General features: G+C 55.9%; 10 protein-coding genes across 10 annotated transcripts; 7 read left to right on the top strand and 3 right to left on the bottom strand.

The window, feature by feature from the left end:
- On the top strand, positions 1-363 carry B0H18DRAFT_1071017 (uncharacterized protein; the record flags this gene model as incomplete). Its single annotated transcript, XM_048031206.1, has 1 exon — positions 1-363. A coding segment is annotated over one exon (363 nt), but the record flags the coding sequence as incomplete, so codon positions are not given.
- Positions 296-926, bottom strand: B0H18DRAFT_1071022 (uncharacterized protein; the record flags this gene model as incomplete). Its single annotated transcript, XM_048031207.1, has 2 exons — positions 359-926; positions 296-333 (listed from the first exon to the last, which is right to left on the bottom strand). A coding segment is annotated over exon 1 (179 nt), but the record flags the coding sequence as incomplete, so codon positions are not given.
- On the top strand, positions 345-1,231 carry B0H18DRAFT_1071023 (uncharacterized protein; the record flags this gene model as incomplete). The annotated part of the gene is made up of 1 exon (XM_048031208.1): positions 345-1,231. A coding segment is annotated over exon 1 (164 nt), but the record flags the coding sequence as incomplete, so codon positions are not given.
- On the top strand, positions 1,121-1,830 carry B0H18DRAFT_1071027 (uncharacterized protein; the record flags this gene model as incomplete). Its single annotated transcript, XM_048031209.1, has 3 exons — positions 1,121-1,465; positions 1,516-1,641; positions 1,760-1,830. The coding sequence occupies exons 1-3, from the start codon at positions 1,433-1,435 to the stop codon at positions 1,826-1,828; spliced, it is 228 nt and encodes a 75-aa protein (XP_047884517.1). The 5' UTR covers positions 1,121-1,432.
- A 1,354-nt stretch (positions 1,831-3,184) lies between these two features.
- On the bottom strand, positions 3,185-4,612 carry B0H18DRAFT_947035 (uncharacterized protein; the record flags this gene model as incomplete). Its single annotated transcript, XM_048041900.1, has 4 exons — positions 4,501-4,612; positions 4,345-4,444; positions 4,151-4,284; positions 3,185-4,097 (listed from the first exon to the last, which is right to left on the bottom strand). Exons 3-4 carry the CDS (start codon positions 4,168-4,170, stop codon positions 3,185-3,187), a joined length of 933 nt encoding a protein of 310 aa, XP_047884518.1. The 5' UTR covers positions 4,171-4,284; positions 4,345-4,444; positions 4,501-4,612.
- Positions 4,613-8,311: 3,699 nt separating this feature from the next.
- B0H18DRAFT_1071049 (uncharacterized protein) lies at positions 8,312-8,640 on the top strand. The gene has a single exon (XM_048031210.1). It carries the CDS (start codon positions 8,368-8,370, stop codon positions 8,611-8,613), a length of 246 nt encoding a protein of 81 aa, XP_047884519.1. The 5' UTR covers positions 8,312-8,367; the 3' UTR covers positions 8,614-8,640.
- Positions 8,641-9,545: 905 nt separating this feature from the next.
- B0H18DRAFT_480758 (uncharacterized protein) lies at positions 9,546-11,050 on the top strand. Its single transcript, XM_048038242.1, has 6 exons — position 9,546; positions 9,621-9,981; positions 10,044-10,157; positions 10,228-10,407; positions 10,469-10,594; positions 10,647-11,050. Exons 2-6 carry the CDS (start codon positions 9,732-9,734, stop codon positions 10,961-10,963), a joined length of 987 nt encoding a protein of 328 aa, XP_047884520.1. The 5' UTR covers position 9,546; positions 9,621-9,731; the 3' UTR covers positions 10,964-11,050.
- Positions 11,051-11,156: 106 nt separating this feature from the next.
- On the bottom strand, positions 11,157-12,162 carry B0H18DRAFT_896135 (uncharacterized protein; the record flags this gene model as incomplete). The annotated part of the gene is made up of 3 exons (XM_048041412.1): positions 11,157-11,521; positions 11,687-11,858; positions 11,911-12,162. Coding segments are annotated over 3 exons (789 nt in total), but the record flags the coding sequence as incomplete, so codon positions are not given.
- Positions 12,163-17,303: 5,141 nt separating this feature from the next.
- Positions 17,304-18,523, top strand: B0H18DRAFT_1071058 (uncharacterized protein; the record flags this gene model as incomplete). The annotated part of the gene is made up of 2 exons (XM_048031211.1): positions 17,304-18,044; positions 18,082-18,523. Coding segments are annotated over 2 exons (903 nt in total), but the record flags the coding sequence as incomplete, so codon positions are not given.
- Positions 18,524-20,722: 2,199 nt separating this feature from the next.
- On the top strand, positions 20,723-21,313 carry B0H18DRAFT_963531 (uncharacterized protein; the record flags this gene model as incomplete). Its single annotated transcript, XM_048043165.1, has 1 exon — positions 20,723-21,313. The coding sequence occupies one exon, from the start codon at positions 20,723-20,725 to the stop codon at positions 21,311-21,313; it is 591 nt and encodes a 196-aa protein (XP_047884523.1).
- Between the last annotated feature and the right edge of the window lie 640 nt (positions 21,314-21,953).

Raw genomic sequence — 21,953 nt, forward strand, 5'->3', positions numbered from 1 at the left:
GGGCCTGAACGTTCATATGGCTGCAGTACGATACTTTCCTTCCCGATCCGTCAACCACTCACGCGTCGTGCTTCTTTCGAGCCGCCTCCCACTCGCCGACGTGTCTTTCTCGCTCTTCAGCTTTCACTACTAGTGCTAGGTGTTTGGTCTCTCCCTCTCGCTTCCATGGCTCGTGTCTCTTCGTGTGTCTTAGCACTGGGCAGCGTCGCCCTGACCGCTATCGAGTTTCTCTGCAGTTCTCTCATCTCGCAGTCCCGACTCCGGTACATACATTTGTGCGACGACACCGTCGCGTGTGCAACACTATCCGAGGAGCAAGTCGAGCAGAACGTGGCGAGTCGAGTCGCGTTTCGATATCGGTAAGTGTTCCTCTAGTTTCGACGGCCTAACTACTCGTTACAGACCACCACCGTCGTCCTTCACCGAGCCCTACGTCCATCTCGACCAGTCGACATCCCGGCATCAGGACGAGCGCGCGTGTTTTGTTGGTGCTTGTCCTCGCCACGCACGCGTTCTTTCCGACAGCAGGGACACGCGAATGCATATCAACTGAAGCAGGACATCATCCCTCACGACGAGACGCCAGCCTGAGCCGCGTCGCGACTCGGTGACGGGGAATCACCGCCCTCAAGCCCAATACTGCGAGCCTACGTCCCCAGCAACCCTCGAGCCTGGCGACTACCAGTCTTCTCCCCTCATCAACCTCCGCCCTCAGCAAACCTCGACCCCTCTGTCCGCCCTCCATCATATGCGGCTCACACCGTTCGCGCTGTCCCGCCGTCAAGCATGGTCACCCCGTATGTGTCCACTATCACGCCGTCGAAGGCCTACCTCGCCCATCCGCTCAACGCATACGCGCACCCCAGCATGCTGACGCCATTCGTGCACTTGATCGGGCCACCTCCCGACGTCGCGCTCGATTCCCGTACCTCAGGCAACCTCGGCTCCTCGTTCGTAGTAGGTGCCGCACAAACGCCATCCTCCGACACCGCTCTTCTGTTCCCCGTCCCCATGCTCGCCGTCCTCTCCCTCGACGACCTCTCGCCCTAACGCTGCAGCCATGGCGTCCGCAGTTGCTCGCCTCCGCCGCACGCAAGCACTCCCTCGCATCCTCCTTCGCCGCGTCCTCGTCCAGCCGTGCCATGACATACCTCCCCACTGCCGCCATGCCGTGATGTCCGCCCTTTCTAGCGGCGACCCGCCGACTACAACATCCGCCGACCGCAACATTCGTCAAGCCGCTGGGACAGACACCCTGGTGTCATTCCCTTATAGAAGGCGAAGGCGAAAGAGCCGTCGACAAACCCGCTCTCCCCCGACGCGGCGTCGCCGCAAGTAGCAGCGCGCCCGCGGCCCGCTCCGAAAGCCGAGCGGCGCAAGCCCACCATCAACCGACCGAAGCTCTCGTGCGTAGCCCCGGAGCGCTCCACTCATGACCTGCACGCTGAGAGACCGACGGCGGGCGGTGCGTCTGAGACACCCGGCGCTGTGCAGCGGCTCCGTGTACTGCTCAAGCGACCCGCACTCCGGTTCATACGGATAGGCGTGCGGAACAAGGGCTGCGCAGGGCTCTCGTACCAGCTCGAGTACGTCGACAAGCCGGGCAAGTTCGACGAGGTCGTTGAGCAGGACGGCGTGAAGGTCCCCATCGACAGCAAAGCACTCTTCTCCATCATCGGCAGCGCGCACTGAGGTGCCTCATCCCCCCGCGTTTCCTCTTGTGATCGTGCTCATCTCGCTCGGTATGTGCAGCGCGAAGCTCGCGTTCAAGAACCCGAGCATCAAGGACGCGTGCGGGTGCGGAGAGTCGTTCAGCGTCGGTTCGTGAGCCAAGTGCACCGAGCCTCAAGTGTACGCTTATCACGTTCTCTATATCACCCCGGATGATGCCTGTGCGCACGAGCTAAGATCCCTGCTTCACCACATCTGTATCCATATATTCCTACCCGGTGATATACTAGACAGTATTCGGACCGTAAGCTTCACCGTCTCAGGCTCATGATGCACGATATTGTAGGTTTGCATGCAAGTAGTAGTCTGTCACGGACGACGCTCCGTTAGTACCTACGCTCCGCTGTGTAACCACAATGCCTGCATGTTTTGCGTCGAGGCACCAGGAGGTCATGACGACATTCTCGCTCGACCGTCAGCGTTCGTCGACGTCATCTGGAGGTCGAAGACTTCGGTGAACTCATTTGCGCTCCCTGTGTTTTCGTCTCTGTGGCTCACGCGCTCAATCTTAAGCAATTAAGTACGGTCCCAGTAGCGACACAAGCTGGATATATAGATCAATTGAAAGTCTGTCTCGAGCACACAACCATACCATCGTCTGTCCAACACAATTCCAAGAGATGATCATGCATGATACCAGCATGAGTGAGCGCGAGCTCTTTCTCCGACAACAACATATTGATCCGTGTTGCGGCCGCGGGGCCATTCTATACGTTGAGATCGCACAACGAATTAGCAGAGCGGCCTCATGAGGATGGTTCCATACTCACGAATTACATGCAACATTACGAGCCAGGGGTTGCAAGGACGTCAGTCCGTGCTGCCTCGAGGACCCTCGGCCTGCGGTTGCACCTCTTCTCCGGCGGTGTTCGTCTGTTCAGCTTGCTTACTCTGATCATGTATCTGATCCGTGTCCTCCGTCCAGCTGTCGTATTCTAGGAAGTTATGCATAGTGCTTCAATGGACACTCAGCTTTCCTTCGCGATCTATCCAACTCCAGAGTACTACATACCTCAATATACCTCGTCCATGCGAGCGTGGCATATTCCGCCTGACGAGCTCGTCCAACCGATCGTACCGTTCTCGCAGTGCTGAACCCATCCCAATAAGCTCATTGCCAGACGTCCAAAGGTTTCCATCATCGTCAACACCTATACAGAAGCCGCGCGACACAATAGTACCGGAGAAGCGCTTCTCCTGCAGTGTACTGTCCAATCGCGCCAGGACATCATCCTGCTCCATTGTCGTCAGCAGTCCGTCCAGGTCTTCGGCCTTGTGGTCTGTCCGAAGCAATAGAACAACAACCATAGCTTGGAAGTGTTTCGAGACGATGTTAGACAGAATATGCGGAATCCAGGGCCATGCTGCGAAGGGGTGGTACAGCCAGATCTCCAACTTCCACAGCTGGTCGTGGTGTGAAAGGTTGTATTTTCGCTCTGTAAGCATGAAACAATCAGCAAAGCGGCTCCAGAGAGAACAAAGAAAACTTTCCGACTGTGGCATCAATTGCACCATCACGAACAGGAGAACTGTGATCGATATGGAGCACAACCGTTTCTGCAGATGTGGAACTCGCATCCAGCAAAGTCTGGGTTCTGCTGACTGCCGAGGATGGTTCCAACTCGCCGTCCACTCCAAGATCGACAAAGCGCACTTGAGAAGCCCGGCTGATCTGCACGAAGAGGTCTTCGACTGCTGGTGCAGCCCATCGCACTTGGAGATGCTCCAGATTTGCACAGTTCAGTGGAAGGGAGGCCGGGGAGACGTGCTGTTTCTGCAAGCAGTCAACATTGAAGCACCATAATTTCCTAAGCCACGGGAGTGCTGAAACGAGGCGGGACAGCTGGGCGGCGCTCGACAAGGTGACATTGTAGATGTCTAGAGCGTCGATGTAGCTGAACACCCCTAGGAAGCCGATGTCCTCCATTCGGACCGAGCCCATGGTCCACTCAGCATTTTCAATGGTGATCCGCGACAACCTCGGGGCCTTGCCCGCGAGCATAACAGCAAACATACCCAGGTGCCGGATCGGTTGACGCTCCCCGGGAGAAGCACTCGAAATAACGACTTGTTGAATGACCTCACGGAGGCGAGGTTTTGCGCGGAGTGTCTTGGAGAGCGAGAGGACGTCCTTCCGGTCTCGTAGATAGATGCATTGACGCAGATGGTACCACGTCAGGGAGTACCAGTCTTGGCATACGAGCGCGCAGGATGTGAGAGTGATCAGATGTGGCTCGCCCTTTGTACGGATATAACCCGTATTGCATCCCGCAGCTATGTAGTCGATGATCCGTTCACAGACCTCCACAGGAAGCCGCGGGATCGAAGGACCACGAGAGGAGTCCTCGGACGTTGACGCAGCTGTCCTGTAATCCACATGTGTAAACTATGGTACCCGCGTCTGTTCAGTGACACTTACATTGACTCGGTTTTGTCCATTGCGCTGACGTGGGATGTGCGCGATGGCGATGTGATCGCGCTGTCACACCGACGGAGGTCTCCTGCAGGTCTGTGGCGACAACTACGCAGACCCTTGACAATGGAAACACGTAACTAACAGCAGCGTCTCAGATCGCGGCTCTCCAAGTACACTAGCATAGTATGATAACACACCACCTGATATCCGGTATGTATACTGGCCCCCAGACAAGCCAATATGCGCCGTCTTGGTCGTCGGTTCGCGCGGTGCTGGCGCCCGTTGGTGGTCGCGACGCTAAAAGGAAAGCACGGTGTCAGTAAAGAGATTCGTTGGCGAGAGCGGAGTCGTACCTCGTGAGAACTCTCACAGCAATACTCTTGGTCTGCGCTGCAAGAACTCAGCTTGAAGCTGGACGAGGGGGAGAGCGCGGGGACAGCGTTGAAGGCAATGATGTGGTATATATCATAAATGCATCGATACAACGTAGCGCGCGCTCGCCGGCGTAAAGCGTGCCTCCTTCATCATTCTGGGTACGCGTCTGACCGGCCGAGATCCAGTACTATGTACCATAACTTGAATCAGAATAGACTATCGGCTCTTATGGTCTGCACCGCGCTCAGTTCTACTCGACGTCGAGACCTGTCGATACGTACCCCTACGCGCTCACGGCGGCTCGACGCAGGCTGAGGCCTCCGACTCAACATGTCAGATGTCAGATCGAAAGCCGGCGTCGATGCCAGTGCGTTGCAGCCGCCCGTCGAGTTTCTCAATGCAATACAGTCACTAGTACTCGTCACCGCCCTCGATGGGTTCGTCCCCGAGCCGTATTTTGCGCGAATAAGACATGCTGCGCAGGTGCGTAGCTAGATCAGTGGAATGCGATGTGAGAGGATACCTGGATCACGCTGGGAGTGTCATGCCAGGCCATATGCCTCTCAGTGAGGTATGCAGCCCTTGTGTCGTGTACAAACATGATCCGCTGACATGCGAAAGGTGCTTGCTGCCTCTGCTCATTACCTCTGCACTAGTGTGCATAAGCTAGAGACAGAAATTGAACTTGAGACGAAGGCTCGCCGTCGAAGACTACTTGCCCCAAACCATCCCGGACCTGACCATCGAAGTTCGCGAGTCATAGTCACCGTCTCGGCAACATGCTTCGCGACCTTGCGCTCCTGCGCGCATCAGACTGTGCCCTCTGCTCTGCTCTTTGAATAGAGTACCTTCGAAGGCATCCTCTCTTGCTGATGGACAGGCCGTGCGCACACTGTTACATACCCTCGACTCGCACCGTGACTGATATGGCGGCCCGTTTGTTTCAATATTCAGGGCGCACGAAATATTGTAGTACTCACGAAAAGTGTATCTTACTCACGAAAAGTATATAATATGCATGTTCACGAAAAGTATGGAAACACTCACGAAAATGACGGATGAGCATGAAACCTATACGAAATGAACACTGACGAAAGTCGGCCTCGCACGAAATGCGCGCGCCCGTAACGCGAGTGTGATTCAGTCACCCCTTGTCACGGAGTGTGACGCGTGAGCGCGCGGCCTTAGCACACCTCCAGCTCTCAGCGTCGAAGATTAAGAGATGGAACTTTGTATATATGTTCATTGGATGTAATACACGCATTCCGTGCACAAAGATATTGTCGGGAAGTCGTGCTTCCACCAGGAGTTGAGTAACATCGCTGCAGTCGCGCGCCACCGCGCGCCACCGCGCGGGCGCTTGTGGCCGCACCTACGCGCCCGCGCCTCGGTACTGCCGCCACATCTGCAAAATGTGTGCTCCCTACAGAGCACTACAGAGGGCCCATAGGGCACGGGAGGGCGGGAGGTAAGGTACCTTCTATGTAGCATTGGGTAGCAGGGCAATCTCTACCGAGCAGCTGTAGGGTAGGGCTGGTAGGCACGGTAGCCACATGGCTTAGCGCTCACATCGCCGATCGGGGTCCCTGCCCTGCTGTTACACCAATTGCTCGTAAAAACTTTTGTATTCACTGCACAGATTGTAATGGGACAAGATATATTATAATGAAGTAACCAAAACTTCAATACTCTATTAGTAAGTCAACGAGGTAAGTGAGTAGGCGTGGTGTGCGCAACACCGCGACGACGACGATTGGAGCAGCTGACGATCAGTGCGCGCGGTGCTACGGCCTAATGACACGACAAACGGAACATGGCGGGATGGTGGAGCGAGAGTGGCGTGGACGGGCAGGGTGGCGGGGTGGCGAGTACTCGGTGGCAGAGGCGAGGACTCGGAGCAAGGCGACGGGCGAGCGGGGTAGGATGCCGCCGGCCGCAGCGAAGTGGGCAGTGCGAGGTGGCACGGACGACGGCGGGCAGACACAGGCAGGGTGACAGACGCAGTAGGGGTTGAAAGCGGGTCACGGCGGGTCCGCGCAGTCCATGGGCAAGTAAGTGGGTCCGTCGGCGAATGGGCGCGCGGACGAGTGAGCGATCGTGTGGGCGATCGCGTGGACAAGTGGGTGGCCAACCAGCTGAGCAGAGCAGAGCGGAGCGCAAGTGCATGGGCAAGAAGGTGCAGACAAGGGTGCAGGCGAGGGTGCAGGCGAGAGGGTGTGGGCGAGAGGGCACGAGCAAGAGGGACAGCGAGCGGGCGTGCAAGACGGCACGCGGGCGAGACCACGGGCGAGACGACAGGCAACTTGAAGACGACAGGGACGGCGGGCAGATAACAGGAGTGTGAGATGAGGAGCCTGAGTGAGCGAGATGGTGGGCGAGAGGGACGACGGGCGGGACTGCGAGATGGCAGGTGGGCGAGAGGGACGACGGGCGGGACTGCGAGATGGCGGGTGGGCGAGATGGCAGGCGGGCAAGATGACGGACCTGCAAAATGACGGACCTATGAAACAGTGGGCCTGTGAGACAGCGGGACGTGCGATGGGGATAGCATGATGGCGGGCAAGCAAGACGGCGGGCGAGAAGAACGGTGGCTGAGCAAGACAGCAAGCAAACGCGTGGTGAAGGAGGCGGGCGGGTGAGCTAGCACGAGGTCGAGGGCGTGGAAGGAAAGTAGCGTCGCGGTGGAGAAACAGGTAGGGAAAAATGGGCGGGCGCGAGAGGGCGAGCCGGTGGGCAAGAACGGGCAGGCGCGAGAGGGCGGGCAGGCGAGAGAGGGCGGGTCAAGAGAGCGGCGGGCGCGAGAGACAAGGGCGAGGACGCGGGCTGGCGGTCGAGCTAGTAAGAAAGCAGGCGCAGGCGTGCAATATAACGCAGGTGGGCATGCAGGAATGGGTAGGCAGGGCGAGGGTGAGAGGGGCAGTGACTAGCGGCGACTTGGAGGCTGGGGATGCGGATGAGCAGGCGGGCGAGGGCATGGGCAGACGCAGGCACAAGGGCGTCGTCAGCAGATAGGCAAGGGCAAGCAAGAAAACTGACCTTAGTAGTGATCGTCGATATGCCAGGCAGCGTCGGCGACGTCGCGCACGCAAGTAAGTACTTGCCACAGGCCACGGCAAGAAATCAATAGCGTACATACCTTTGACTTCGAGTGTCGCTGCTCACTGCCCTGGCTTTCTCGACGCCCCTCCCCATCTGCCTTCGCCCCCTCAGCCGTGGGTCACACTCGCTGTGAGTCCGAATCGGCGCTGGACTGACACGCGCATCTTGCATCGTGCAAGTCCTGTACTATTGCATGGTTGGCCCGCAAGTTGCGAGACGAGACCTCTCATGTCGACGTAGGTGCGGCAGCTAGAGTTCGACTTGGAGGATGAGACCGAAACTCAACGATGAGTCGATGAAGCCACGCTATCCGGGAGTCGAGCGCTAACGCGAGCCGCGCGAGTGACCATGCCGCACACAAGCCGTGCGCTTCCCAGGCACATCCGACTGCCGCAGACTACACGTACCTATAGTAGGATGCCCGGGCTACAGAGAACTACGTAGCCCTAGACAGCTACAGAGAGGTATGTAGAAACAGGCCTACTACAGCAAGAAAACTCACTTTGCAGATGCACACTGCAAGTCCAACTCGGAGACTCTGGGTCCAGACTAGAATTCTACGCCTCAAGGTCTCAAGGTATGTCGTTTGCACCTGCACATACATGTATCTGATTAATGATAGAACTATATGCGTTATGCAGTGTCTTGTGGCACTGCAAAGTGACCGTTGACGGCGATCTCTGTCTCTTCTACTACTAGTAGCTGACAGTATCAGGTAGAAGACAGAGATCGCCGTTTGAAGTGTCATGATCTACAGTATATTGTGCTTCTGCAGCAGCATGTGGACTACCCAAGTATCTTGGCCATTTTTTCATTGGCTATCACTCGTGCAAATCGATGCCGCACTGTCTACGTGCACTTGCCTCGAGGTGAGTGGCTTTCACCGCTTTGTCTTGATCCGGGACACTGAATCGCCGCTGCCGAGTATTTGCGCTTTTGAAATCACCTGTATCTCTATTCCGTCCCACAGGTCAAGCTCCAGAACTGTATAAATACTGGTGAGACGTACCTGTTCTTCAGCGAGACTCGGTGGTCGTAGTAGTGGCTTGTGAGCTCCGTCTTCACTCTGATCTACTCCCTTATTCTCACTGACTGCGTTCTACAGATGAGCTACCTACACTGCCGCCAGCCCGACGCTCAGGGCCATCCATGCTACTGTCCCCTGCATGTTCCACGTCCCAATCGCACTTTGGATCAGCCTGACACATGCCGCGACTGTGGCCACTTTGCGAGTCTACACCCGCCGCATCCGCATCATTCTGATGATGGTATGTGTGTGTGTATTCTACATATGATATGACGGAGGCATTGACACCGTGATGTACGAATATGTGCTGCAGACTCTGACCATGCATCAACTGCGCTCCAAGTGCCCTCTGGTTCTCAGACCACTGATCCGCAGGTATCTACTACGTCGTCTGCAGTGTCTACCTCCTCTGGCTCAGGTGCTGTACCGAACGTTGTCCCGAACGTTATGGCGCTAGTCGAAACACTCAAGAATCGTATGGATGCTGAAGGTGGTACGGTACCAGGGGCCTCAGCTTTGCGTTCAGTGTCGTCATCGTCAAAGTCGTCAAAGTCTGCGCTCGATATTGCACGCTCTGAAACGAACACTGGGTTCCGATCACACTCAACGTCAAAACAAACAAAGTCGAAGGCGAGTCGTGGTTCCAAGGGAAGCAACACACAGTCGGGTGCATCCCAGGTGAAGAAAGGCAAGCGGAAGAGGGTGCACATTCGTGCCCTTGTTTCTTTATGGGCATAGCTAATACCTTGTATGCCATTGACAGAGTCGCAGTCCGTCAACGTCATCCTCTGACCATGCCAAAACCAAGGGGAAAGGGAACGGCCTGAAGGCAAAGGCTGGTGACTCAAAGGAAGTATGTGTACGTCGCTTTGCTATCTTGCCATATGGAGTCGAACTCGTCAGTGTTCAATCATGTCCATACACTTCATGCTTCACTAATATGTCACTGCGTTCTGGTTCTGTTACACTCAGGGAACTACGAGGTTGAACAAGACCGCAGCACCTACAGACGGTCAACTGCTTGAGCTGGAGCGATGCCAGCTTGCTGTTCGTGGGCATGATGGCATCCGTTTTAGCACTGACATGCAGAAGAGCGATCTCAACATGATCCTTTGGAAGTATTTCGAGCGGCCTATGACCTGGATCAAGGACAATTGGGTGCCCTCTGAGGGTGATCCATACGGCGACTATCCGTGGTTCTTGCTCAATAAGACTCGGAACACCCTGAGTGTTGCTGAGTCACCGGGCTATCTCGCAGATGGTCAATCACTCAAAGAACAAGCGAAGGCATACGGACATGACAATACACTTTCCAATATGACAGTGTTGTTTGGTATGTGATGCGTCTGCTTGCCCCTGTCATTGTTGCTGACTAATTCGCATTTCTTCTCTCAGTGTCGCGCATCAGGATTCCGCAGTCAGTCTACTCCACATGGAGCGCTCTTCCGAACGCTCTGCTGTTGTCAGATGCAGAGGATGATCAGACGGACTCGAGCTCAGATATCAATGGTAAGTGTATCAATCACGGCTTACTATGGTGACTTGACATGCAATGTTACTGATTCCCTCCGGCTTCCAGGCTCACCTCAGCCATACCGTCGGTCATTGCGCCTTCAATCCCAGCAGTCAAAGCTTCGGAAGCCAGCGCACAAACGGGCGCGTATAGACTCGGATCCGGATGAGGAGACGGAGGTAGAGGAGGTGGTGGAACAAGTACAGATGTCACTGAAAGCGAAGGGAAAGCAGAAGGCAAACCCCGGTAAGCATCTGCCGCTCACCTTATACTTATTGACTGTTGCTGATCCATTGTTCTTTGTCAGAGAAAGCCTCAGATTCCGAAGATGGAGGTGGTCCCTCGACGCTGAAGCTCACTCGTACCTTGGAAAGCATTGATCTCTCTCGAGATGAAGAGATTGTTGATGCACCGACTACGGGCAACGACACAGGTATGCATATTCACTTGATGTTCTTCTTCCTGGAATGCTCAGTTTCCTCAAGACGGCTCTCCAGTTGCAATCTCAGATGATGACGACGATGACCGTGCGATTGAGAGAGGTCTTCTTGACTTCTTTTCGCGCTCGCGCTCGCGCTCGATGCCTCGTGCTTCACAGTCCCTTCCTACTCCTTCCAACACTGATACTGCTGCACCTTCTTCTTCCAATATGGCCTCATGTTCAGTACTGCTGGCAACTGCTACATCAACGTCGACACTGCCAGTTCCTGATGCTCCATCTCAGGATGTAGGACTCGGAGCTCGTGCAAGGCGCCGAGCGAATCGTCCATCAATTCCAAGACCAAAGAAGAGTCTTTGGTAGAGCATGCACGTACGTACCAGTACCATGTACCTTGGTCATGTACTATCACTTACTAGTACGTGCTTGCCACGTAGTAGTGTCATCGTAGTAGTATGGTTACTAGTTGGAATTGGATGTCATTCTCTGTGATGCAATGCGATGTGATGTCCGTCGTGCACATCTATGCATAACTGCCGTGCCTGACTCGGAGCTACTAGTACACAACCCGAGTTAATAGGTCCAATGCCTGGCACCAGCGCCGTGCACGAACAAGCCAAACCGAATGGGGCATTGCAATGGTGATTATGCGCACCCGCCCAACCTTGAGCTGCCCCTCTGTCGGATATCCATTGTCAGGCCATTCCTCCTCCGAAACCGCCATGTTTGAGGGAATCAAATTCTGTGTGTAGACTTCTTCAAGGGTCTGAAAGAATGCGGTCTCGAATTGTTCAGACGCAAATGGACTTGTGTGCCTCGGGACCTTGATTGCCTCATGGCGTAGGTTGGCACGGTGTTCCTCTGCGAGACGCCGCGCTAGAACCACCCCTGCATCTTCATGCACAAAGCACTCTTCAATACCTTCATAATCCGAGTCTGAAGACTCTGAATCTGGATCTGAGCTCTGATCATCGCCCTCGCCACTGTTGTTGCTCCCTCGTCCCCACACAGCCTCCAAAGAAATGGGATCGTCCTCGTCATCGGACAATGCGCCACTAGCATCTTCTGGTATGTTATCCAAATTACCGTCGTTTTCCTCATCAGGAGGATGACCAGCACCCGTCTGATGTGACTTCCGCACATGGACTGGGCCATGAACTCCATAATGTTCCGCGAGCGTGTCAGGATTGACATTGGCAAAGGTGTCTGTTGGCTCATTATATTTGCCGTTTGTGATGTTTGCAAGCCATCGTACATCCTAATGACATGATTAGTATGATCTATATAATCCATCCACAATGCGCACTTACACGAGGTGTTTGGCCCTGCATATGTGGGCCAGAGGCACCATGATGGTTCCACGTGTGGCGGAACAGATCACAGTCTTCCTGTATGTCATCCAAGAACAGACAATGCAGAAGCCAAAGGTGGTGAGGGTTCTTCCGGTCAAGGCCATGGAGTTCCTCTAGGCGCAGAAAGAATACACGCCAATGGCGTGCGAAGTTGGTCCCAATGTCAACCCATCGACGCTCAATCCGCTGATTGGTTGTTGACCTGGTTATAAATCAATTACTGAGCCATTGAAGACCATCCAGTGGAACATGAATACCACGCACGATCCCCATAAGAATGATCCACGATTTGGCCCTCGACGCATAACCATGTATGCAGAGACAAGGATGTTGTAACGGATATTCCCGTTACGGTATGTCTTACATTAAATGTTTGTCTTTGTTTGCTCGAGGACTCGTATGGCGCGCCAGTGCACCTACAAGTCCTCAGCCTTTACCTCGTCACCGCTTTGTATGCACTCTGTAGACAGATCTCCTTGAATAGAGACTGGGTGCAGCGCATACGAGGCACGACGAGTGAGGCGCCATTACACTTTTTTGCGCTCCAGACAAGCTTCTACTCTGGGGATCTATTCTAGGCAACAACCTCAAAAACTCGACTTCGATATCTACCTACTCGACGTCAACAACTCTATGCTACTCTGATCATCCTCTGGCCAACTCGACAACTCGACAAGATGTCCGAGTCGACCAACACCCCGTCTGCACCTTCCCGAGGCAGCCGCGGGTCCCACAGTGGAACCCGCAGCAAGCTGAAGGCGTTGCGCGCGGAAGTCCGAGCGAAGCTCGCCGCAAGTCAAGAGCGGATCAACAAGGCTCTCGAGGAGTCCAAGCAACTCGAGGCCGAACTGCTGGCAACAGTCGACGCCGCGTTGTCCGAGGCCAGCAGCCGCAGTCGGTCTTCTCGCACGAAGACCACCCGGACTGAGTCCTCTCACCGCGAGGACTCAGCCGGAGCCCTCACAGAGCAGGCGCCGTCCGACCGTGAGGTCGAACAGGCACTGCACACTGAGCAGCTCGAGCCCAATGTCGAGCCCGCTCAGAGCCGCACGGAGACCGACCCTCCACCTGCTACCACCCTGCCGATGAAGATCGGCACCACTCGGAGGAGTGGTGAGTGCACCGAGCTCGACGACGTAACCGTAGTCGAGCTCGCGCCCGGGTCGAACGAGCAGTGCAATGAGCTGACTCGTATCAGCACCCGGGAGGGCATAGGCACACAGTACTACAGTAGTACTGTGTGCAGTGGGACCAAGCCCACGCGTGTAGACACGCCCGTCGCGCGCTCAGAGATGAGCCGTGACGCAGAAAATATATATTTGTTGTCGAACGACGTGAGCGCCACGCCGAGCAGATTGCTCGACGCGACGCACGACACGCTCGACCCTGCGGGCGTCGAGCGCCACGAGACCGTGCCAGTGGTGAGCGCCCCGAGCGTTAGCGCCCACCGCACTGCGCTCGACCGCCACCACCGACCCCTCGTCTTCGACCATTTCCACTCCCTGGGCAGCCAACTCGAGCGCCCGTCTGGCGAACCAGACGCGCGCGCGGCCCCAACGCGAGTGCGAACTCGCGTTCGCGAATGGCTGGCTGACTTACCGCCAGTCCAGTCAGTGGCGACCGACGACCTGGTACCTCACGGTACCAGACCGCCAATTCCTCCCTCCCCGGCTCCTCACCTCACCCCTCTCGACTCGCGCCTTGACTCTGGCAACCAATACCGCGGCTCTGGCGACACGCAACCCAGCCGCGCGACCCAGGACTTGAACACCGCGCGTTCAAGCCCAGCGCCGAGCTGCAAGACCGAGCGGACCACGAGGAACGCGGATCGTGGAGGCGACGAGGAAATCCCGAAGGAACGAGAAGGGTGCGAGGAAGGCACGAAGGGAGAGAGGGAGGAAGGGTGCGGGGCGAGCAGGGAAAGCGAGCAGGAAGGCTCGCAAATCGAAGGTACGCCCATGCTGGACGTACCCACCTCGCCTCCGCCTGTGCCAGTACCCCCGCCAGCGTACGCATCGACGAACACGGAGTTCGTCGAGCGTACCGCTGGTCACGGAACCAGGTACGACTGCGAAGTCGTATCTTCCTCTCCGCAAAATAGCACGTTTGTGCTGCGGTACGACCTCCAGGTCGTACCTGAACCTTTCACATTGCAAAGCGACACGGCGGACGCGCAATACCGCACGTCCGACGTGTCCCATTGTTCCGCAACCGGATGTCGAGTAACGGGTACGCCCCAGATGGACGTACCCGCCTCGATACCTCACTTCTCGCCCGTGTCCGCACCAGCAAGCATAGCGACGAACATGAAGTTCGCCGTATGCGTTGCTGGTCAGGAAGACGGCAGGCTCGCCCTGCAGGACGACCTAACAGTCGTACCCTCCACTCTGCAAGATGGCACGATTGCGCCCTGGGACGACCTCGCGGTCGTACCATACACTCAGCAAGGCGACACGACGGACGCGCAGTATCGCACGTCCGACGTGCCCCACCATTCCGCGACTGGATATCGAGTAGCGGATACGCCTCAGGCGGACATATCCACCTCGACGCCTATCCCCTTGTGTGCACCTGTATCAACAAGCGTAGCGACTAACGAGGAGTTCGTCGTACGCGTGGCTGGCCAAGGGGACGGCAGATCTGTGCCGCAGGACGACCTACCGGTCGTGCCTGCCGATCTGCAAGGCCACACGCCTGCGTTGCGGGACGACCTCGCGGTCGTACCGCCCATCTCGCAAAGCGACACGGCGGACGCGCAGCAGTGCACGTCCGACGGGCCCCATTCACCCATCACTGACCGATGGATAGCGAGTACGCCGAGATTGATGCTCGACGTACACGCTACCGACCAGCACGAAGGGTCGAGAACTGAAGGTACGCCCCTGATGGACGTATCCATCTCGACACCTCCTACCTTCCCCGCATCCGCGCCAACAAGCGTAGCGACGGACGTGAAGTCCGTCGTGCGCGTTGTCGGCCATGAAGACGGCGCGTCCGCGCTACGGGACGACCTCATGGTCGTACCCAGACCGTTCTCTCTGCAAAGCGACACGGCGGACATGCAATACTGCATGTCTGACGTATCCATTCCCTCGTCTGCCCGCTGCGCAGCGAGTGCGTCTAGCCATGAGCTTGACGTAGACGGGGCCAAGGACTGCGTGTCTCCGAACGTTCCGGACCTCTCGTCCGGCAGCTACATCGCTCGACCAACCGCGACACCACACGGCCTGCACATCCTCACGGAAGTGCAGGCCCCCAGCTGCTCCGATATAGCTGAACCTCCTGAGGTTCAGCTGGCCAGGTCGTGGGACGACCTCGACGACACCTCCAGCAGCCCCCGATCGCGCGCGGCCGACTTCCGAGAAGACGTGCACTCCCAACCGGAAGTGCAAGCCCCCGGTAGTCCCAAGACAGCTGAACATCTCGCGGTTCAACTGACAGGCCCGCGATACGACCTCGACCGACTCGACGAAACGGTGGACCTCGGTCTTGGTTTTTCAGCGACCACCACTATCCCCGCGACACGGACGGCCCCACGATCGCGCAGCTCGACAGTCGTGTAGTCTCGAGCGACGCGCGAGCTCGAGATCGCGACCCGACTGCTGCACTACCAACAGTGCGGCGGCCGGCGCTTACGGACCCCGACAGACCAGAACGGCACCCCGACCGTCAACCCGACGAGAACTTCACAGTTCTCGTCGAGGGCTCGCTCCTAGGGACCCCTACCCAACTCCCCATCGACTCCTTCGCGGCTCCCGACATCGGTGGCGACTACGAGAGGCACCACGAGTCGGAGGTCGCGCGCGCACTCCGGAGATCGAGTGCAGGACGGATGGCGGATCAGGCCGGGGACGAGGGGGACGTGGATGAGAGTGCAGAGACAGAGGAGTCAGATGAGGAGGGTCTGGCAGAAGGAGGAGGGGAGGAAGGGTGCGGTGTAGGCGAAGGAGACGAACCTGCGAGCTCGAAAGACAGAGGTACGTCCATGCCGGATGTACCTCCCCCGCCTCTACCACCATCTCCTACACCGCCACCACCAATCGTGACGACTACGACAACCAATGCGGTTGTCGTGACAGCAACCACGCAGGTCGACGGTACGATCGACCCACGGGGCGATCTACAGGTCGCAACCGGCACGGTCACGCAACGCGTCCACACACAGACGTCGGGACTCTCGCTCGACGCCTCCGTCGAAGAGTTCGGTGGCGAATCGAACAGCGAGTACCTCACGGTACTCGCATCGCCGTCACCACCCCCATTTCTGTACCACTACCAGGGTACGTCGCGACTACCCACTCAGTAGTCGCGACCGACGGTGGTACGTTACTCGTACAGGAGGACACCGTCGTGTCTACCATCAAGCACAGCGACGCGTCCGGAGTGCACACAGGCACTACTGGCGCGTCCCATCTCTCCGCGGCGGGCGTAGCACCGACGTCAAGCACCGAGCTTGAGGGTGCCACACAAGGGTGCGACCTTGCTACCGCCCACGGCGAGTACCTCACGGTACTCGCCAGCTCATCTCCTATTGTTGCAGCGTCACCGCCGCGTCACACTGCAACAGACCTCGATGACGATACGGACAAGCTCAATCTGGCGAATCGCGGCCAGTCAGCCGGTACGTCTACGAGTGTAGACGTACGACAGACTGCACACGAGTCTGAATGGCGACCGTCGGGACGCTACGTGCTGCCGGCACGTCGCGTTCAGCAAGACCGACGTGAGCTGGCCGTGGTCTTCGACGGCGAGCACCAGCCCAAGTACTGCAAAGTACTTGGTGCGTCCAGCAAACGAGACCGGGAGCTACCGCCGAGCACATCCAAGATGGATGTGCTGCCTTATTCCCCGGACCCAGCGCAGTCAAACGAAGGGACGGGGACTGACGAGGTCTCGGTAGTCCCAGGGCAAGGGAACCTTGGCGAGGACGAATCATCGTCGTCGCGGGTACAATTACCTGGACCATATGGTGTGGCAGCACATCCAGGTTACCGGGTGATGCACCCGCATCGAATGACGCGACGACCAGGGCGTCGTCGCGCGCCCATAAGAAGGAACATCCACCGCGAGGGCTGGATTCATCGGACTCAGGTGAACGGCGATGTTCAACGACTACTGATGGTATCGAGACCGAGCCGGCGCGAGCGCAAGGAGGAGATATCTCCTCTACGAGAGGGGGTACTCTCTTGAGAGGGGAAGGGAGCGGGGCCTCGAACGGCCGCCGCTCGTTCCACAACACAACCAGTACATCACACGAAGATGTACTGGCCTCGGACCCGGCAGCGACACGGACGCCAAGCCGTGAGCTTGACGTACGGGCCACCCACGGGAACTCGACGCGAATACCAGCTACTCGCACATCGAGTAGTCGGCGCAATGTGCAGGATACGGCGCGAGTGGCCAGTACATCATACAATGGTGTATTGGGACCAGATGTAGTCTCGGGCCATACGTCCAGCGAAGTGATCGACGTACGAGCTTCACGTCGGACATCGAGACGTGTACCACCTGTACCACGCGCATCGAGTGATCAACTCGAAATGCAGGATACGGGTGACCGTCGCAGCCACGACATCACTCGGGAAGCCAGTACCTCGCGCCGCGAAGTACTGGGACTGAACCGAGTGTCGACCGCACTGGATCGTTCAGTAACCGTTGATGTGAGTCGATGGCCGAGTGACAAGAGGTCGCGCGAGGAATGCTTCAGCCTCCTTGCAGACCAACTTGACCACGACTTCGACGAGGCCGATGTTGCGGCGAGTGTTGGCGAGTGGGACATCTGGGCTCACTGCAAGAGGTCAGCACTTAGCTGTGGGCATGCCATCGAGGAGATGTCCCCGCGACCGGGGACATATTCTCGTGCAGCTCGTCGAGCCTGGGACCACTTCCAGAGGGAGTTGGAAGTGGTTCCACTCGAGTTCGATCCTCGGCTTGTTGCACCACTTCCTATGGAGATGGTGCGACATTGGGCCTACAACAAGCTGGGATGGCTTGTTGTACCACCTCATCAACAACCAGTGGATGAGTCCGACTGGTACAACTCCTCTGATGAGGAGCCTCGTACCATGACTCGTGAGGAGTACCCTGACCATGTTGAGTCGAGTATTCCTCCGAGTCCGAGCATCTTAGCTCGTGGGATCACGAAGATCTGGGTCTGAGGAGACCAACTCAGTAGTAGTCTCTGACTACTATGAGCAGTATGAGATGGAGGATACCCTCAGCTCTTCTGCACTATCTGCCGAAGATGAGGGTAACTCTGAAGATGCTGACTACTACTCCGAGTCCGAGTAGTAGTTTACCTTATGGCCTGCATAACCTTGTCGAGTTATGTACGACAATGATGAATGGTTGTGTCTGCTCACTGACGCGATCTAACATGTCGTTGTCTACAGTTCAACATCATCTTTGTTTGCCAATTGCTACCACCGTGGGTTGTTGCATATGTCTCCTTTCATTTTCCTTTTTCTATCTGTTTCTCTGGTTATTGCTGGGACCCGTGGTCGTGTCCAGTGGGGGAGGGTGTAACGGATATTCCCGTTACGGTATGTCTTACATTAAATGTTTGTCTTTGTTTGCTCGAGGACTCGTATGGCGCGCCAGTGCACCTACAAGTCCTCAGCCTTTACCTCGTCACCGCTTTGTATGCACTCTGTAGACAGATCTCCTTGAATAGAGACTGGGTGCAGCGCATACGAGGCACGACGAGTGAGGCGCCATTACAGATGTTCTCTCCACCGCGATCACCACGGGTCCGCCAAGGGGTCCCGTACTCATTCTCCGCCATTCGAAAAGCATTCAACACAGTGGTTGGCCGGTTGTTGGTATTGACACGCAGTCCTACAACCTGTCCAAATTATCAATCAGATTTATTATGGATGAACAGATAGTCAGACAACAATGATATCATGTTAGATATCATATGTAGTAGACTGTAGGACTTACCTCCGCCTCATAACCATCCACAATGCCATGAAGGACAAATCCCCAAGGCATCAGTTTATGATGGCCATCAATGTGCCATAGATGGCCAGGCCGTGGGACAGAATAGGTGCGCTGGTGTACAGCGACATTCCGACGCAGCATCTGTCCAACCCCGTCAACGCGATCGAGAGAAGCTGTAAGCCGAGCTCTGGACATGCGAATACTGTTTGCTGTGAAGAATCCTTGCACAATGCGACGGCCTGCATTAGGGTTTTCAACCTTGTAGCTGCGCACAAGGAGATCAAGCTCCTCGTCAGTCAAGGGTGCATACGTCCGAATGATGCCGTATTTCTTCATGTAACGGAGGACAGTACTTCGGCCAACTCCAAGCACATTTGCGACACGTTGGACGGAGATGCGCCGATATGGAGCAAAGGTCTCAATTAACCAGGCTTTGTTGATAACCTTTTGGGGTCGCCCACGTCGTCCTGTATGGACCACCGACACAGGATGAGAGATCGTATAACTCAACTCTTCCCTGAGATTCCTGGGTAAGTGCATTTTGACACGTAGTTAAGTGGTATGTGGGCGTACCGTCCAGCCCTTGCATTTGCTGCTTTTTCTAGCATAGACAAGAGTTGTGCGAATTTCAGCGCGCACTCCACTGTCCATTCCGGAAGCTGAACAGCCTGGGACACATGCTCGAGGAGAGGGAGTGTCTTGTTCTTGATATATTCGATATGATGCTGAAGACGCAGATGGTCACTGTCATCAAGGGCAGCAACACGGAGACTGTCGTTGTACGCTGTTGCAATGATTGTATGCGCTTCCTCAATGTTCAATGGTAATGCTTGACCTGTGGTCCGAGGAAGCGGTGGAAACTCCATCTCCAAACTTGATGCTAGATGCAGAATATGCAACTGAAGTTCAACACAGTGCATACATCACACAGGTCATAGAATATTAACTAACCTGAATGGCTGGAGATGGCGATGTGATGACCACAACTGTCGATAACAGACAGTACACAGAATATGCTCTTATACTACGTCTCTGGTAATATTGGTCACAGTGAGCCAGTCAGCAAGAGTAGCATTGAGTACAATAGTGCATATGGACTAACCACTGCAGTTTTGAAGTACAGACACAATACAGATCGCAAGCTAGAATTGATGTGGCGTGCGTTTGCAGTGTTTGCTTACATAACAGAGCGCCCAGTAAGATCGTAATCTGGAGAACTCGGTGGCATCGCATTCCCTTGTCGAACAAAACTGTCCAACAACTTGTCACTCCTTTTCACTATTTCATTGCCTTTCCTTTTTTGCTACATCTACCCGGTCAAAGGTGGTCAAAGGTGTCATGTCATCAACCAAACTAGCATTCAGACACCCCAATATCCTCACATATGCACCCTGGAAGCCGTTAGAGGTGACACATTCACCGCTTCATTACTACAAGGATGGCACGTTCGAATGTCAGGTACAACATGTGCTCCATTCTCTATGAATTGATACTTACACTTTAGTGCAGGTCGGCTCGTGCCTCTACAATATCTACCCCACCCTTATTGCATCCCGAGCTGGCGTATTCCGGGACATGTTCCAGTGCGATCCAGGACAAGATAGTATACCGGAGGGAACCAAGGGCCATCCTGTATATTTCATTGGAATAGATCAAAGGGATTGGGATCCATGGATGGGGTGGTTGTTTGGCCGTGGGTGCGTAGATTCACTGGCAATAGCCTCTAGATTGGCCTACCTGACTCCGATGTGTATTAAATGCTGTCTTCTCACCTAGACCCAAAGACGGTGAACCATGGACTGTCGACGAGCTTGTGTCTATTGCAAGGATGTCCCATCTCTTTGATGCACCGGAAGGCCTGCGTATGGCGAGGCAAGAATTATCTGTTCACGACTTCACCGATGGATGGACGCTCTTCCGCAAGCTCGCCCTCGCCGACACACTCAACTTCACATTTTGGTTCAATACTGCCTTCCGCGCCATCATTCATATGCAAGACAGCGATCACTATATTCAATCCAGCGATGCCGCTGCGCTTGGTCTCCCTCTATTCCTTCGGATTTATACGGTTCGCCAGGAAATTGAACTGCATCGCAAGGCCCTTGCGTGCCAGCTCCCCACATTCCTCATTAGCCCTGCCTGCAATACGGAAGATATCTGCAAAGATGCGTGGGCTAGTGCATGGTTTGAATACTTTGCACTCCGTCTTGTACACCCTGACGAGCCTGTCTGTGACCGGGACATCCTGATCGAGATGGAGTCTCACTCAAACTGGCCGGATCTGTGCGAGTTCTGTCACATCGATAACGTGCGGGACCTCAGGTCAATGTACCCAAACCCTTTCGATGGGGAAGAGTGTATCATCCGGCGTGCACTTGGTGAACCAGAGGACGATGCCATCATGATTGATGACGAGTAGATTATGGCAAGTTGCGTTGTCTCAACTGTATTGCATATATGACTAAGCTCGCATTCCCTCAGGTATCTGAGTCTGTCCATGACTCGGACTCGGACGTGCACTTGGATTTGGATTTTGGACTTTTGCACGGACTCATCTCGTTGACGGACTCATTCTTGGTATCGAAGCAGTCCTTACTCCGCATCCTACCCTATCCTAATTAATCAGTATACTCAGCGTCATAAATTAGTGGTTTATTTAATGCATCTTGAGCATTATAAGGATGCGTGCATCCAACACGGTGTTGCGTACAGTACCGGTACCGCCAGTCCCATGGCGGTGTTGCCAAAAGAGGCAACCCCGCGAGCGCCCAAACTCGCGGGGATGCCTCTGGAGTCTCCTCCCACCAGGTCGACTCGCGCACGCCCACAGTCTCAGCCTCAGCAACACGACGCACACGCGCGCGGTGAGCAGCCGCAAAGACCGTGCGTGCGAACGCAGCCGACGAAGCCACCGCGACGTGGCGAGCCCCAGCACAGCGACGGATGGCAGGCATGGACGACGAGTGGACGGCGGGCAGGGGTGGGCGACTGGCGGGGACGGGCGGGGGCGAGGGCGAGGTTCTGCAGGTGAGTGCAGGCACCCGCGAGCAAACTCACTA

The sequence above is a fragment of the Fomitopsis serialis genome (assembly GCF_022376445.1).
Source record: "Fomitopsis serialis strain Sig1Antser10 chromosome Unknown B0H18scaffold_495, whole genome shotgun sequence".
Classification (NCBI taxonomy): domain Eukaryota; kingdom Fungi; phylum Basidiomycota; class Agaricomycetes; order Polyporales; family Fomitopsidaceae; genus Fomitopsis; species Fomitopsis serialis.